The following is a 14,055-nucleotide window of genomic DNA, read 5'->3' on the forward strand; positions in this document are numbered from 1 at the left end:
GTGGAAATGCATGCACTGTAAAGATTTAAGATCTAAATTTAGGTTCTTTGTAAGATTTTGAAAATGAAAGGGGAACTTTGGGGATGTATTGTTTGCCTGTGGCGCCACATTTACCACACTGATGTGATGAGGTAAACCTGTCTGTAAGCAGATTGGCAGAGTATCTTTTCACTGTTTGATCGATCAAATTCACACTTGTTTGATTATGGAGAGAATATTTTGATATTGTATTTGCCTAATAATCAGATAATTTGCTAATATTGTTATAAGTTATAATGGATTGTATTGTTGTAAGATTGCCTTACATTTTATGTATATTTATGTGTTCATGGGTTTCAGTGACATTCACTGGACTTTTTGAGCACTTTAATCCATTCAAAAGATGTATTATTTTGATTCCTAGCTTGGCATTGTTACCCAGCACTGTGTCTCCTATGTGTCAGTATCAAACATGAAAGGCAAATGTAAAAATACATTGATGAAATCATTATAATTTCATTATTGTGAGTTGTGTCATATATATGTGTGATAACATGAATCATACATATTTTTATTCATGTATTCTTCAGTTAAGTTTAGAACATTCAACTGGTGTGATTGGTATCTGTATGCTGAAAAAAAAAAAAGATTTTGAGTAAAATATTTTATAATGTAAACTTGTATTATAACTTGTATTATTAAGTAATTATACTCCAACAGTCATGTAAGAGAGATATTTTAAAGTTTAGATATGTATTCATGCACAATAACATTGAACACAACTCAAAACAAAAGGCACTATGTACAGTCTATTAACAAAACAATTGCACTTGTGTAGTAAGTAAATAAATACTGTTTATGGGAGAGTCCTGGGGTTATGAGAGGGACCGCGCCTCTCTGTAGTTGAGCTGGTAGCTGTTAGGGTCCACAGACTCTGGCCTGAGCGCAGGGGGTCCCAGGTACTGTTCAAACTCACTGCGGTCCAGATCATACAGAGTGTCCAACTGAATCTGCTCCAGGTACAAGTCCAGGGAGGGGCTGGGGTACAACCTGGACTCAATCTGGTCCAAGAAGCTGGCTGTGGGGACGCTGCTCTGCAGTTGGCTGTAGTATGGTTGTGAGTCGGCAGAGTAGGTGGGAGGGAACATAGCATCAAAACCATTGGTTGAGTTTGGGAATACTGTGGAATATGCTCTCTGGGTTGGTGCATAGGCCTGCTGTTGGTTATGGAGCAGGTAACTGAGGTCATAGGGGCCACTGTAGCCAGGGTTGCAGTAGGGGGGCAGAGATGGCAGGGCAGGGGTCTCAGGGGTTTGGGGCTTGCTGGAGCTCTTCTTCAGCTGCTTCCTCCTGCGCGGCCTGTACTTGTAGTTGGGGTAGTCGATGGTGTGCTGGACCCTCAAACGCTCGGCCTCCTGCATATATGGGCGCTTCTCTGCCAAAGTCATGGCCTTCCAAGTCTTCCCTGCGGAGAGAGAAGGTTTACATTCTGATTAGATTATGGTAATAGTACATAGGACTATAGGCTACATAAAATATTCAAGAACAATATTGAGTAAGCCAGTATGAAATGTGCTTCTACCACAACAATATGTAGGCCAAATAGGCCTCTCTAAAATAAAAATTCTTAAAAGGCCTTAATAATGATATTATGATAATGATAATAATGAATTATGTTAAATAATTTAAGAGGGCCGATATGATCAAGAGCACTTTTACCGTTCGGCTGCAACTAGCCTATTTAAATTATACATTAAAATAAAAAAAAATCAAGTGTGTACTGGACTTACCAAGTATTTTGCTGAGGTCGGTGTTCTCCAGGTCCGGGTTGAGCTGGGCCAAGCGCCTCCGCTCCTCTTTGGTCCAGATGATGAAAGCGTTCAGAGGCCTCCTGACCCTTTGCTGTGTGGAAGACTTGGCTTCAGGACTGGTGCAGCTGGAGTCGGAGTTGACCGAGAGAGGGCTTGAGGGCCCGGAGCTTGGTGATTGCACCTCGGTCATGTAGTCCCCGTCGTCGGTGCTGTCCATCATTGCGTGGTACTGGACGCGCTCTTGGCTGAAATGCATCTTGTTGGATGTGTTTGGCTGTGGTGGCACGCCACTGTCATGTTCTGCTGCTGCTAAGCTGAACCTATATCAGGGCCATCCACCAATGGGAGGCCAGGAGGAGTGGAGCTGAGGTGTGAAGTTAAGGTGTATTCTCAGGTTGGTGATAGGCACATACGAACTCCAATCAACGAACTTGCGAAACTTCGCTACTATTAAGTCTGTCATTCATGGCCAGTAGAGCTTAATAATTAATTAATAATAAATACTTTTTTATTTGGCCTACGGAGTCATATAAGGAGCTATATAAAGCTGATCTTGTCGAAAGTGCCCACTAAATTCCTCGCGTTTTGGCTAGAGCCTACAGCACATTAGACTTAGACAAACTTTATTAATAAATAAATAAATAAATAAATTATAAATATTTGGAGTAGATCTCACATCGCAATAGGCCTATATTATAATAACAAAGTTCAAACATACAAATGGTATATGACATTTATAAATACACTAATGATACACTTGATTTGTAATGCAAACCGATATTTTTCAGTTATCACATTATTTTGGGAAAATATACAGTATTTTGGCGAGATGTCTTGGAGAAATTGAATCCAATCAATTGTGTTGACAGGAGTATTGATAGGTGCACATCAAAGTGTTCACGAGGCATGGATTGTTACTAATTACATCGAGGCTCTCAGTTCTTATCGGTCATCTGTATCAGAGAACATTTTACGCGACTGCGACAAGAATGATCAAGGCACTTTTATTACGCGATTACCGGGACACACTAATATTAGCTTGGAGACACTTCAGATAGAGGTATAGACTACAGCACATCCGGGAGAATAATCTTATACCATGGAAGCACGTAGAGTAACATACAAAATCAGACATTCTCCAACAAATTTTGTGAAGTCAAAGTTCACTGAACAGACGGAGTCAGGCTGACGTGTATTGACGTCTGTCAAAACTGAAGGAGAGGGTGAGACAGAAACCACAGCGTGGTCACATAGAGTTTAATGTGGACCAAACTATTGATATCCTACTTATAAAAGTTGACATAGACCTTTTTACTTGTTTATCATAATTGTCTATTAATGTCACAATTGTGCAAAAACTTTGCACAGTTGTTTTCGTATACCCTGCTATGAATGAATTTAGCTGAACGCTAAATGGAATATAAATGCTACAGTAACAGTGGCCCTCTGCAGCAGCCACTGGCGCTATAGTTCAGAAAATCCGCAGTCACGGCCGCGTGTTTCCATTTTCACTACAACAGTCATTCCATTACAGGTGCTCACTCCACCGCACAGTTTCTATTAATATATTTTCTGGGCCCTCGCGACTAACATTAAATTACAATAGCCCTCATTAAGTACCAGGAGTTGCGTTGGCGCTGCAGTACACGGTGCGTAATAGCTGCACCTGACCGGCTTTGTCTCACAGACGAGCCACTAACGCAGTCTCTTTATGTTGTTAATATGTGGATTATACCCTGCAATGAAGGTTAATACACATGGAGACAGGGCATAATGACATGGCCCAATAAACACTTGTGCCTGTGGCATGCCAGGTACACATTATTTAGGGGTTTTCTTTATCAAAACAGTCACGAGTAAATTTCATTACTTGTTGATTAAAGGGAAAAATTAAGCTTTGACTTTGACCATCTGATTAGATGTGGACGATGTCTCATGTCCACTGAAAGCGAACCTACCTTAAATTAAATATTTAACTATATTTACAGCTTCGGGAGATTGAGCTATTTGCATAAAAAGGAGGGGGGTTGGCTAATGTTTGGGTACAGGTTGTCAGTATTAGGGATAGAATCCACATCCGAGATGTTAATCAGAACGCATGCTGCATTTCGCTTTGAAAACGGCTAATGGATTTAATCAATTAATTTGAAGGACACAGCGTGAATACAATAACGTTTAGTTTCGACTGCGTTTACCTGACTTTGAGCCACTGTACTGTGTTTAGAGGATGTAAGGGTTTAATTCACTGAAAGCATACTGTTTATTTAAAAAAAAAAAAAAAAAAGCTAATAGTCTTCTTAAAATTTTTTAGTTTTTCCAAATCTACTTTAGTAAATAATTGTCTTAAATCTAAATCTTGTGGTAGTTATGCCTATAATCTAATTTTATAATGAATCCTAATCTTTGTGGTGACAGTAGGATCAGTGCATTGTCTCATCTTCAAACAAGGGCCGCACTTGGCTCAATAGTCACTATGCTTTGTGAGTAGGGATTGTCCTTATGACAATGTACCATTGTACTGGACAGAAGCCATATATGGGACAGTCCTCTGCCTCTTCTTCACTCTGGATCACTCATGTGCTGGGTGGCAAAGGTAGAAGAGCACCAGGAGTTGGCCTGTTGGACCATACTGTTTCAGAGGCTTGTTTAGTTTTTTAGTGGTGATTTCACCACAGGTGAAGACTGGATTCTATTCTTGTGAACTTTGTATTGTAATTTTGAGAACATCTCACCTGGGATAAAGCATATCAGAACTGGATTGTCTTACTTTTCCCTCCGATTGACTGATTCCACAGTTACCTGGATAATTTTCTGACCTGGAGACACTTGTTACCATTATGAGATTGAGATGTCACAACGCAGGACGTGGGACAGTGTGTTTACCTGAGCTAATGAAGCACTGTATTCTGGGCAGCTGTCTGTTCCACCTCACAGACTTTCCTTACAGAGGCTCATTCATACAGAGCACATTGTCTCATGGCCAGAGGTGTGACAAAAACATAGTAGTGCCATCTATGCAATGTATTATATGGGCACAGCAGGCTAGCATCAAAATACAGAACTCAGACAGCATTCAATGGAGTGCTTTGTGCCCACTGAACTTTGTTTGTGAAGATGCACTGTGTAGTGAAGTCCAGGGTGCCGAGTGCAAGCCTCTTCACTCCCAGTGTCAACAGGCCCTGCCCAGACCTACGACAAGCCAGCTGAGAGGATTACATACCCCCTGGTGTAGACAGCCTTAATGTAGCCTCATTAGCAGAACACAATGGCCTCCACCTCAAAGTGCAGATAACATGACAGGCTCAGCCAGACTTCAAACAGCAGCTCAGGTCTGTGCTGGGGCCCAGGTGGTCTAAGTGCAACTTCTACGAACAACGATATGAACACACAGCCATGTGGGAGGATGGATTCATATTCTGTGATCAAAGTCGATTTGTATTTTTAACACTTGTATTATTCTATGCTACAAATTGTTCAGTGTTGTTTGTAACATTTTATTATGTGTGACTACATTAGTTAATGTAGTTTTCTGTTGCCTATCAAGAATTTATTGACTATGATTAATTACACAGCGCATCCTAGCTTATTTGTGAGCATCTGAAGTTGCCTCCTGAGGACTGCATCTCATCTCTCTGCAAATGAAGGACTGTATGCTGCACTGTCTGTGCAAATGAGGAACTGTATTCTTCTTGGTAACTGATAAGTCTTATCTTCTGAATTCAATTGGTCTTGTATGGTCCATAGTGAGTCTATACACTGTATGCACTAATCCTCCACTGTCTTTGGTATATGTCACTTCAGCAGACAGAGCAGCCTCCATTAAGCATAATTATCCCTAATTATTAACTGGAGTTAGACTGAGAGCTGTCAGACACCATGATATCTGTCTGTCTTAAGTGGCTCAATCAAGAGCAGATAACATAAACAATCTGAGCCTGCTCCTTTGCAGCAAGGTCTGGCCATGTTTAATTAAATAGTGAGACTCAGACATTAGATTAATAATAGCAATACTGGTTAAACTGCTTACACTAACAAAGACTAGACTACTTTTTAACCAGTGTAAATTACTTCAATCTGTATTGGGACCACAGAAAATCCTTTATTCTCTTTTAGTGCAGCACACTCATAGACTGAAGTTTGTATTAGAAATGTGAGTGTGACATCGACTCAAAAGGATCTGCTACTTTGAAGATAAGCGCTGTAGTTCTGCCATAAACAATGATTGTGCTCTTTCTTTCCTGTGGTGTGATTTATTTTCGGTATTATGCTGTAAGGATTTGGGCTGGTTTCCTGACAGGCCAGCACTGCATGCATCTGCAGCCTGTGTAGTTTATTAGACTTACTTGAAGTTCCATAAAAGAAGTCAACATGTAACTTTTGTTTCATGTCGTGTCGAGCTTATATTTTTATTTTCTAATAGTGCAATCAAATCTGATGATAAATGATAAGAATAATTCTAGGCTACTGAATAACCAACACAGCAAAAGCCATTGCACACTCACCCAAACATATGCTTCCTTTGATAGTGCTTTTGAAGGAGCAGAAATTGTTCTCTAGTGGACCTCAGGACAATATCTCAAGTAAAATACCAACTTATTATTAGCAAAGTGGCCTTTAGCTTAGAAAGATTACATACAGTAAATAATGCTCAAAGCTAAAAATTTTGTAATATTTAAGCTATGTAATCATATTGTGTTAACACTGCATTTCATATTTTATACATAGGATATGAAATATTTTGAGATCCTATAATAAAAGAAATACAATCTTTGTCATGGAATTTCTTAGTGGCACTTCCTCAGAATTATTGGGGCAAAATTTTCAAAAATTTGCTGGAGCAGTAGGGTATGGAGCCCTTTTGAGTGTCCAGACCAGGATACAGCTGCGTATGACTAATTTCTAACTCCCCTTCTAGATCCATACAAGCCTTTTTGCAAGTTACACACAGCACTGGGCATCTGTTTCCTGTTTTCATTCTTTGAGTCATCTTATTTTCCTTATTTCCCCCTCACCTGTTATGGTCCATGTCCCTTGCACCACTCATTAATGAGAGCAATGGATTAACTCTGTTAATCACTGCAGCACAATTAAGTATTATCAAAAAATTAAGTAATACTTTCTACAATAAGTCTTTTCATGTACATGTCTAATGTCTATAATAACCTTATTCTGAAAATCAGAGTAAGGTTTTTAGGAATTTAAAAGATGCTTTCAAATTAATTTTCCATTTAGTTGTGTATACTATTTTTATTCAACAATGTACATGTGTTTACTTATTTTATATTTACACACTACGAATTGTAATATTTGAGCAGTTTCTCATCAGTAGGCTTCAAAATCTTTTTTTCAGGCATGTTAACCAACCATCCCGGAGAAAGACCAAAAAAGATCTGTCTGACATCTTTCCTCATAGAAAGCATGTGGCAGAGTTCGTCTTTTGAAATGTCTGGTAAAATATAGCCATACTTGAGGGCTAAAGCTATTCGAGCCTGCTGGATTTTGTCCAGTTCTGCCAGGTAACCTCTGTTTTCAGCATCTGAATAATAGGGCAACATGTCCTCTCCTGGTAGCATTCTGCGGGGTATAGGTTGTCCTCTCAAGAAGAATGGAACAGGCTTGATGAGAATCCCTTAAATAAAAAAAACATAACATTCATATGTTTTTATTTGTTGAAATTGGTTATGAGTGAATGTATAACTGCAGAAAGTTTAATTACCAAGACTTATAGGATCATAGTAACTGGTGGTTATGACTCCTCCATTACGCTCAATAGCAGCTATGGCTCCTTCAGAAGCTCTTTGAACTTCTATGTTGATTTTTGCAGCAAAAATTTCAGAACCCTGGAAAAACAGAGCAGATAATGTTATTGTTAAATGTACATTTCAATGTTATAGCGCTACAGTGCCATCTGCTGCTATAGTATGATAAATGTAATGCAATGCAATATTGTGGAATTTACGCTTTACGCTAGTTAAAATATTAATAATATTCATTAAAAGATACTGATGTGAAAATGTTGTAGTGTTACGATGTTTTGTACCGTACTCTTTATGGGTGCGTGGTTGCCTATTGCAGAATAGGCCTGTATTGGCCATACCTCGTCTACAAGCTGGACCCCATAGTCCCTCTTGAGGGGCTGCACAGTGACCCCTCTGGCATTCACGAGCTGGGTCAGATCTATGGGCTGAGTTGTGTCAAGACGGCCCAGATCAATGAGATACTGCAGACGTTTGAGCGTCAGGGGCTGGTACTGTGGACGTCGGCTGAAATGGAGAAACACTTGCTTATTTATGAGATTAATCAATTAGTGCATGGAATACCAGTTGACGCGTCAAAAAACACATTACCTGTGGCCCTCGTTGTAAGTGTATTTTGGAATGGCTAAATAAAATGGAGTCGAACCGCCAACAAATCCCAAGCGAGGCCGGTTGCCTCTCTGCCTTTCTCCCTTGTGCCCGCGGCCGCTTCTATTACCCCCATGTTGTCCTCTGCCTCTCCGTTTTTCCTAAACATGGAGAAAATTACATATTTTAGACTGCATCTGCATGGATAGCATAAACAATGACAAGTTTAGCTGTATGAACCACTCACAGCAGATTAACCACAGCCCTAATATCAGCCTTACCAATTGTTTTGATCCTGGTTCAGGCCGCAGGTTTGCCAATGAGATACGTGGTAAATTCTGTAAAATTTCGAGTGCTTTTCCTCCGGGTTTTTTAGGAATAGACATGTTTCTGTAGCTCACATGTCAAAGTTAGCCAAACCAAGGACATGCGGGTCACATGACAAGCGCAAGCGGAAGTGCTTCTTTGTCTACGAGGAGGAATTTCAGGATAAAAGTAGACAACTAATAGATCCATGGCTACTACCGTAACTACTATCATGGATCTGCCTACTACTGGGGGAAACAAAAGAGAAAAGATGAAAAAACAGAACTAAAATATCTCGAGCTACTGAGATTATATGGAGATAACAAGATGTGTGTATGTCTTTGTTAGGATCATAGACCGTTAGGATCCAAGAGAATACAACTTGTAAGATATAAGCTTGCTATGCCCATGTTATAAATATTTAAAGTATTTTATTAATGCTACACCTCGGATACATCGCCCTCCACGTGAAAATATACATCAATAGATGTATATTCTTGTCATTTTAGGAGTGATTAAGCAGCGATTAAGGGAATTATTACTGACAGTCGCGAATGGCCAATAGCAGCTTCTTATTTCTGTCGTGCACGTGACACTGGCCAAGTATTGACCAATCAGATCATACAGAGGCGGGACTACAGCAGCGCTGTCGGCATTAGCGCTGCTGACAACTTCTGTGCTTGAGCTTCTAGTTTTCCTCGTGGAAATCAAACTTTTATTGACGAATACTGGTTAATCGGCATTCTCACATCGCCCTGAGACTGAACATTTACTGACCGATTCATCTCTATTTGTACGAGGTGCCACGCGGAGTGAGAGGTCCGCCGTGACCGACAGAAAGCCAAGCCAAGGGGTATCCTTAGCTCCGCAGCTAACCCAGCCTGTTAGAGCCGTTCTCTCCGCGCTGTATGTGCGGCAATAATATGTCAGCGCCTTTATCTGCTTCCATTGTGCCTGCCGCCCGCAAAGCCACTGCAGCGGTGAGTACTAGGATTGAGCAGCATCGTGTGAACACGGCCGTGTTCAATAGAGCTCTTGCTGCTGCCAAAAGAGCTCTTCTCCCCTTAAGCAAATGCTTAAAGTCTGTTTTGATTTGCACAGGTGATATTCTTGCATGGGCTCGGTGATACCGGGTATGTAAAACAGGTTCGTAAATACACATATAGCTTCACTTTACTACTGCCTTATTCTACCTGACAGGCACGGGTGGGCTGATTCTTTCCAAAGCTTGAATATACCACATGTGAAATGCATTTGTCCACATGCGTAAGTATCCAAAGCAGGTGTGTAAAGTGTAGACGAAAGACAATCAAAGTTCATTCTAAACTAGAGGAGTTGATCGCACTTTGCTCTGGTTGTGACTACATCAGCTAAGATGCACTACTGTCCTTTTGTTTTTCAGTCCTTCAATGCCTGTGACCCTGAATATGAGAATGGTGATGCCATCTTGGTCAGCACACACAGCACATTTTTATAAATAATGCTCCAACATATACATAATCCTAGTTTGATTTTCTTCCCCAAGGTTTGATATCTATGGATTAAATTTCAATACAAGCGAAGATGAAGTTGGGATTAAAAGGGCTTCAGAGAACAGTATGTTTGTAAAGTATTAAGTGCCAGCTCTTTTGCAATATATGAATATGTGTGTGTAATCAATGTGTTGTTCATGCCACAGTTAAGGCCTTAATAGATCAAGAAGTAAAAAATGGGATACCATCTCATAGGATTCTTCTCGGTGGATTTTCACAGGTAATAGTTTTAGTTTTCTTGAGTTTAATAAAATACAGTGACACTGGCATCCTGCTGTTTGAAAACATTTAGTTTGTTTTCATAGGGTGGTGCACTGTCTCTCTACACTGCTCTGACGACTCACCAGAAACTTGCTGGAGTAGTGGCTCTGAGCTGTTGGTTACCTCTCCATGACTCTTTCCCTCAGGTACACACACACCAATTAACATAATACATAAGAATATGCTTTTTCACCCTCTGCTTTAAAATGCTGTGTTCGTCATCTATGAATCTTAATCTGATCGTGCAAGTAATCTGAAATAATCTCTTGTATTGCTGTCAGGCCTCTGCCAATAGTGTGAACAGGGACATGCATGTGCTGCAGTGCCATGGCAATGCTGACCCTCTTGTTAATTATGCTTTTGGCAAAATGACAGCGGAGAAGATGAAAACCCTCATCAACCCAGCCAACTACACCTTTAATACCTATCCAGATCTTTCTCACAGCTCCTGTCCAAAAGTAAGTGCTGGATTGACTCTAGTAATCCTGTTTCAAGTAACATTGTAGTGCTGTATGGTTTTACAATTTCCATTAGATTTGTGATGTTTTCAAATTAGGTTTTATTTACAACACATTCTACTGAAGTATAAGAGGTAATAAAATAATAGCACTTATACCTGTTTTTTTAAGAAGTAATACTTCATACAAGATCATGTAGTGCTTTTCATAATTATAACAAAATGACTTATTACTCTTTATAAAATTATTTATAAAAAGCATGTTTTGGTTGTTAAGCCAAATTTAAACAATTTTTTAAAATGGATCTATTGAAATCCTATCAAAGGAAAAGCAGAGGGCAGAAGAGTGTTGTTTTTTTAAGCGCTATCAACTAAAATTTTAAATTCCTTTAAATGCTAAGGAATACATTCAAATCTCAATATCGATTTCAATAACACAATGATAAATAAAACCAGTCTATCTTTTTTTAAAAATTGAATGTGATTTTCAACCTTTAAATTGTAGCATTTTCTTTTATATTACCATGCAGTCTTATATCTATGTAATTCCTCGTTCTATGTGGTCTTGTACTTGTTCTGATACTGCTCAAAATTATTCTCATACTATTCAGAGATGGTTAATTTTTGTGCTGTGAATGTGACTTTTTGTAGTGATGTTTGCTCAAATCGAATTTGGTTTCGATACTAGTTTTTAATATCTAGTTATCTGAATTTAGTACTAGTTATCTGAATTTCAATACTTTAGACATCCCTAGTTCTTCTAGACACAGTCAGTGTATTAAAGTATTAAACAAAAATATTGTGTTATTTTTGCAGGAAATGGCAGACATAAAGCATTTCATAGAGAAGACACTTCCTCCCATCGGAAATGAATGAAGAGGGTTGTGTGCACACACACACACACACACACCGTCAGAGCCCTTGACTGAGAACCTGTGGACCCAAGAACCCACTGAACAATCGGACAGTGACACCACGCTTCTGCTAATCAAACCGGAACGAATACAGACTACAACTGCTCCTTCAGAAAGACAAGACTATAAGTGATGCTGCAGTCTGAAGCCTCACACGATGTCAGACTCTGCTTGTCGATTGTATACGCCATCAGAAGCCATTACTTCCAGGGCAAATGTAGGGCTTTGCTACTTGGGTAAACAACTATTAATAAAAGGTTATTACTGATTTTGTTAATGTAGTGTGTGTAGTTAAAATATTTTAAATATCTCTGAACTTGGGGCTGATTTCTTTTGCTTTTTGGGAATATTTAGGTAATAGAAAAAACAGTTTTGCAATGAACTGCTTGGGGTGGTCTGTATATGAAGCGTATGTACTATTTTTGCTTAATCTTTAGAATGTGTAAGCGTAATGCCTTGAATGCAACCTAATATGCAAGTTGTAAACATATCACATGAAACAAGGATACAATTGTGCTTTATTTGATTTGTAATAATTAAAATAACTAGTCCACATAACTCCCTTTTTTAAATACATAAATATATCAGTGGTCATTATTTCTCCCATCTTCTGTTAAATAAATATAATCACTAATATCACAGTAATGAAGTACACAGATAAGACCTACTACAAATCTGGGGATCAGCTCCAGTAGTAAAAAGTGATCTTTGAGAAGAGCTAAAAGCACCAAACGGGTAAATTCAAAGTGGCACCGCTCATATTCAAGGTGCAGGAGAAGATCTTAATCCAAGGCACTTTCTCTTCTGTTACCTTTTAAAAGAAAACCAACTTTTTTCTACAAGAACTGGATGCGCATCAAGGCTCACAAAATACCTAAATGCAAATGCAGTGCTCACAGACAGTACATGCTCTCTCTCACTAAACAAGGTAGAAAAGTGCAATGTCAAGCTCTAGGGAATATACAAAAATATAGATATGCTGTCCAACAAGTAACCAATGCTGGAACAAGCATTTTGTTCTTGTCTGCTCCATGGAAATTTGGTAAGCGAATTGTGGGTAAATAAACAGCAGTTACAGCTGACAAAGACCACTTTGAAAGAGTGTTCATTTTCTCTGTCTTTCTTTAAATAGCAGGACGAAGTTGGATCCAGTTTCCCAGGCGAAGTGTGAGGTGATGAGGGATGGTCTACGGCTCTGGGGGCATCTCCTCCAGGCTCTTGAGGATGTCCGTGTACTCTGTGGAGTTGATGAAGCGTGGGTAAGAGTCCCTCTGCATCAATGTGTAGATCTGCTGCTGTGCGTCATCAAATGTGTGTGAGGTGGGCTCCAGCATGTTACGGTTTATAACGTCTCGAACACGCGAGTCCAAGCTGACCTACAGTAGATAAACAATAAATCGTGAAAATCAACGACAAGTTATTTAAGTTACTGTATAATTAAATAGTTTTCAGCCTTAGATTTCTTTGCTTAATCATTTGAATCCACAGTATACATTTATGTTAGATTATCATTGGTTATTACCTCTTTTGGGGACAGTATTGAGATGAAGTCCTCATATATTTGGCGAACCTTCTCTTCAACCACAGTCTTGTTGGTCTCCTTTTTGAGCGCCTCACAGGCGAGCCAGAACATCATGTTCTCCTCACTAAACTCTGTCCTCAGATACTGCCTGAAGCAGGAGCGCCCAGACGCACTCTTCATTAGCTTCTCAAATGACACCGACCAGGAGCGGGCGTCTTCTAGAGTGGGCTTGGGACTGTAAAGCAAACAGCGGACCCAATTATTTGGTCTTATCTCATTATGTGAAGGTGATCTTGTTTTAAATTATTTCATTAGTAGCTACCATACCTTTCCTCACAATTGTTTGTTGCATCTGTTTTACGCTCAAACCTCTGTATTGTCTCATCTTCACTTCTCACAGTCAGACTAGAAGAAAACGACAAACCTTTGATCTTTGCTTCTTTTCCACTTTAAAAATAGAAGCAGCATGTTATAAATAGCATTTAGAGTATACTGTTTTTTAAACCGTCCCTGTTTGCAATTCTTATATCTTCCTTGAAAAGGGGCTGTCTGTTATGTGAGACAACTGTAGGTGTGTGATTTTATTCTTTATAAAAACACAATTATACTTATTGAAGCCTAAAGGGAGTGAGAACCATACATTGCTCAAGTGTGACAATTGTCTACAGTGTCCATTGAGAGTTCCTATGTCTAATTAAAATGGTCCCAGTGCCTGATGTAGCAGCTGCTTGTGAACTAATTGGCTCAGGTGAGAGTCCACTCTGCACTGTCCCGTGTGGGAACATGGCAGTTGTAGCTGTGTAACAATTACACTTGTATAGATGTGGAGACAAAATGTATTACTTGGCCCCAGCGGGGTGTAACATGGCTGTGCACTGCACACAACAGGCTGTCCTCAGAGGAAGTGTGAGTAAATGGTTTATGATTCC

General features: G+C 39.5%; 4 protein-coding genes across 5 annotated transcripts; 1 reads left to right on the forward strand and 3 right to left on the reverse strand.

Moving 5' to 3' along the window:
- Positions 1–564: 564 nt before the first annotated feature.
- Positions 565–6,862, reverse strand: sox32 (SRY-box transcription factor 32). The gene is made up of 2 exons (XM_020935626.2): positions 1,770–6,862; positions 565–1,444 (listed from the first exon to the last, which is right to left on the reverse strand). Exons 1-2 carry the CDS (start codon positions 2,044–2,046, stop codon positions 855–857), a joined length of 867 nt encoding a protein of 288 aa, XP_020791285.1. The 5' UTR covers positions 2,047–6,862; the 3' UTR covers positions 565–854.
- Positions 6,863–7,010: 148 nt separating this feature from the next.
- mrpl15 (mitochondrial ribosomal protein L15) lies at positions 7,011–8,598 on the reverse strand. The gene is made up of 5 exons (XM_020935730.2): positions 8,416–8,598; positions 8,138–8,295; positions 7,888–8,053; positions 7,507–7,630; positions 7,011–7,419 (listed from the first exon to the last, which is right to left on the reverse strand). Exons 1-5 carry the CDS (start codon positions 8,518–8,520, stop codon positions 7,082–7,084), a joined length of 891 nt encoding a protein of 296 aa, XP_020791389.1. The 5' UTR covers positions 8,521–8,598; the 3' UTR covers positions 7,011–7,081.
- Positions 8,599–9,051: 453 nt separating this feature from the next.
- lypla1 (lysophospholipase 1) lies at positions 9,052–14,055 on the forward strand. Of its 2 annotated transcripts, XM_055162232.1 has the most exons (10): positions 9,052–9,420; positions 9,542–9,573; positions 9,641–9,706; positions 9,843–9,890; positions 9,966–10,036; positions 10,119–10,192; positions 10,278–10,379; positions 10,515–10,691; positions 11,507–12,863; positions 13,268–14,055. In XM_055162232.1, exons 1-9 carry the CDS (start codon positions 9,349–9,351, stop codon positions 11,564–11,566), a joined length of 702 nt encoding a protein of 233 aa, XP_055018207.1. In that variant the 5' UTR covers positions 9,052–9,348; the 3' UTR covers positions 11,567–12,863; positions 13,268–14,055. The 2 variants fall into 2 exon arrangements, with proteins under 2 accessions (XP_055018207.1, XP_055018208.1); XM_055162233.1 differs by lacking the exons at positions 9,052–9,420; positions 9,641–9,706; positions 13,268–14,055 and having other exon boundaries at positions 9,568–9,586; positions 11,507–11,872.
- On the reverse strand, positions 12,792–13,573 carry LOC110170108 (regulator of G-protein signaling 20; the record flags this gene model as incomplete). Its single annotated transcript, XM_055162230.1, has 3 exons — positions 12,792–12,980; positions 13,127–13,361; positions 13,454–13,573. Coding segments are annotated over 3 exons (544 nt in total), but the record flags the coding sequence as incomplete, so codon positions are not given.

The sequence above is a fragment of the Boleophthalmus pectinirostris genome, unplaced genomic scaffold (assembly GCF_026225935.1).
Source record: "Boleophthalmus pectinirostris isolate CB_2022bp ecotype Guang Dong unplaced genomic scaffold, ASM2622593v1 HiC_scaffold_423, whole genome shotgun sequence".
Classification (NCBI taxonomy): Eukaryota; Metazoa; Chordata; class Actinopteri; order Gobiiformes; family Gobiidae; genus Boleophthalmus; species Boleophthalmus pectinirostris.

Coding starts and splice junctions, on each gene's coding strand:
- mrpl15 (XM_020935730.2), bottom strand. CDS start 8,520: ATGTCTATTCCTAAAAAACCCGGAGGAAAAGCACTCGAAATTTTACAG. Junction 8,296..8,415: donor AACCAGGATCAAAACAATTG/GTAAGGCTGATA, acceptor CTCCATGTTTAG/GAAAAACGGAGAGGCAGAGG. Junction 7,420..7,506: donor CTATGATCCTATAAGTCTTG/GTAATTAAACTT, acceptor TTTTTATTTAAG/GGATTCTCATCAAGCCTGTT.
- lypla1 (XM_055162232.1), top strand. CDS start 9,349: ATGTGCGGCAATAATATGTCAGCGCCTTTATCTGCTTCCATTGTGCCT. Junction 9,574..9,640: donor CATGGGCTCGGTGATACCGG/GTATGTAAAACA, acceptor TCTACCTGACAG/GCACGGGTGGGCTGATTCTT. Junction 10,037..10,118: donor TAAAAGGGCTTCAGAGAACA/GTATGTTTGTAA, acceptor TTCATGCCACAG/TTAAGGCCTTAATAGATCAA.
- sox32 (XM_020935626.2), bottom strand. CDS start 2,046: ATGCATTTCAGCCAAGAGCGCGTCCAGTACCACGCAATGATGGACAGC. Junction 1,445..1,769: donor CGACCTCAGCAAAATACTTG/GTAAGTCCAGTA, acceptor CTCTCTCCGCAG/GGAAGACTTGGAAGGCCATG.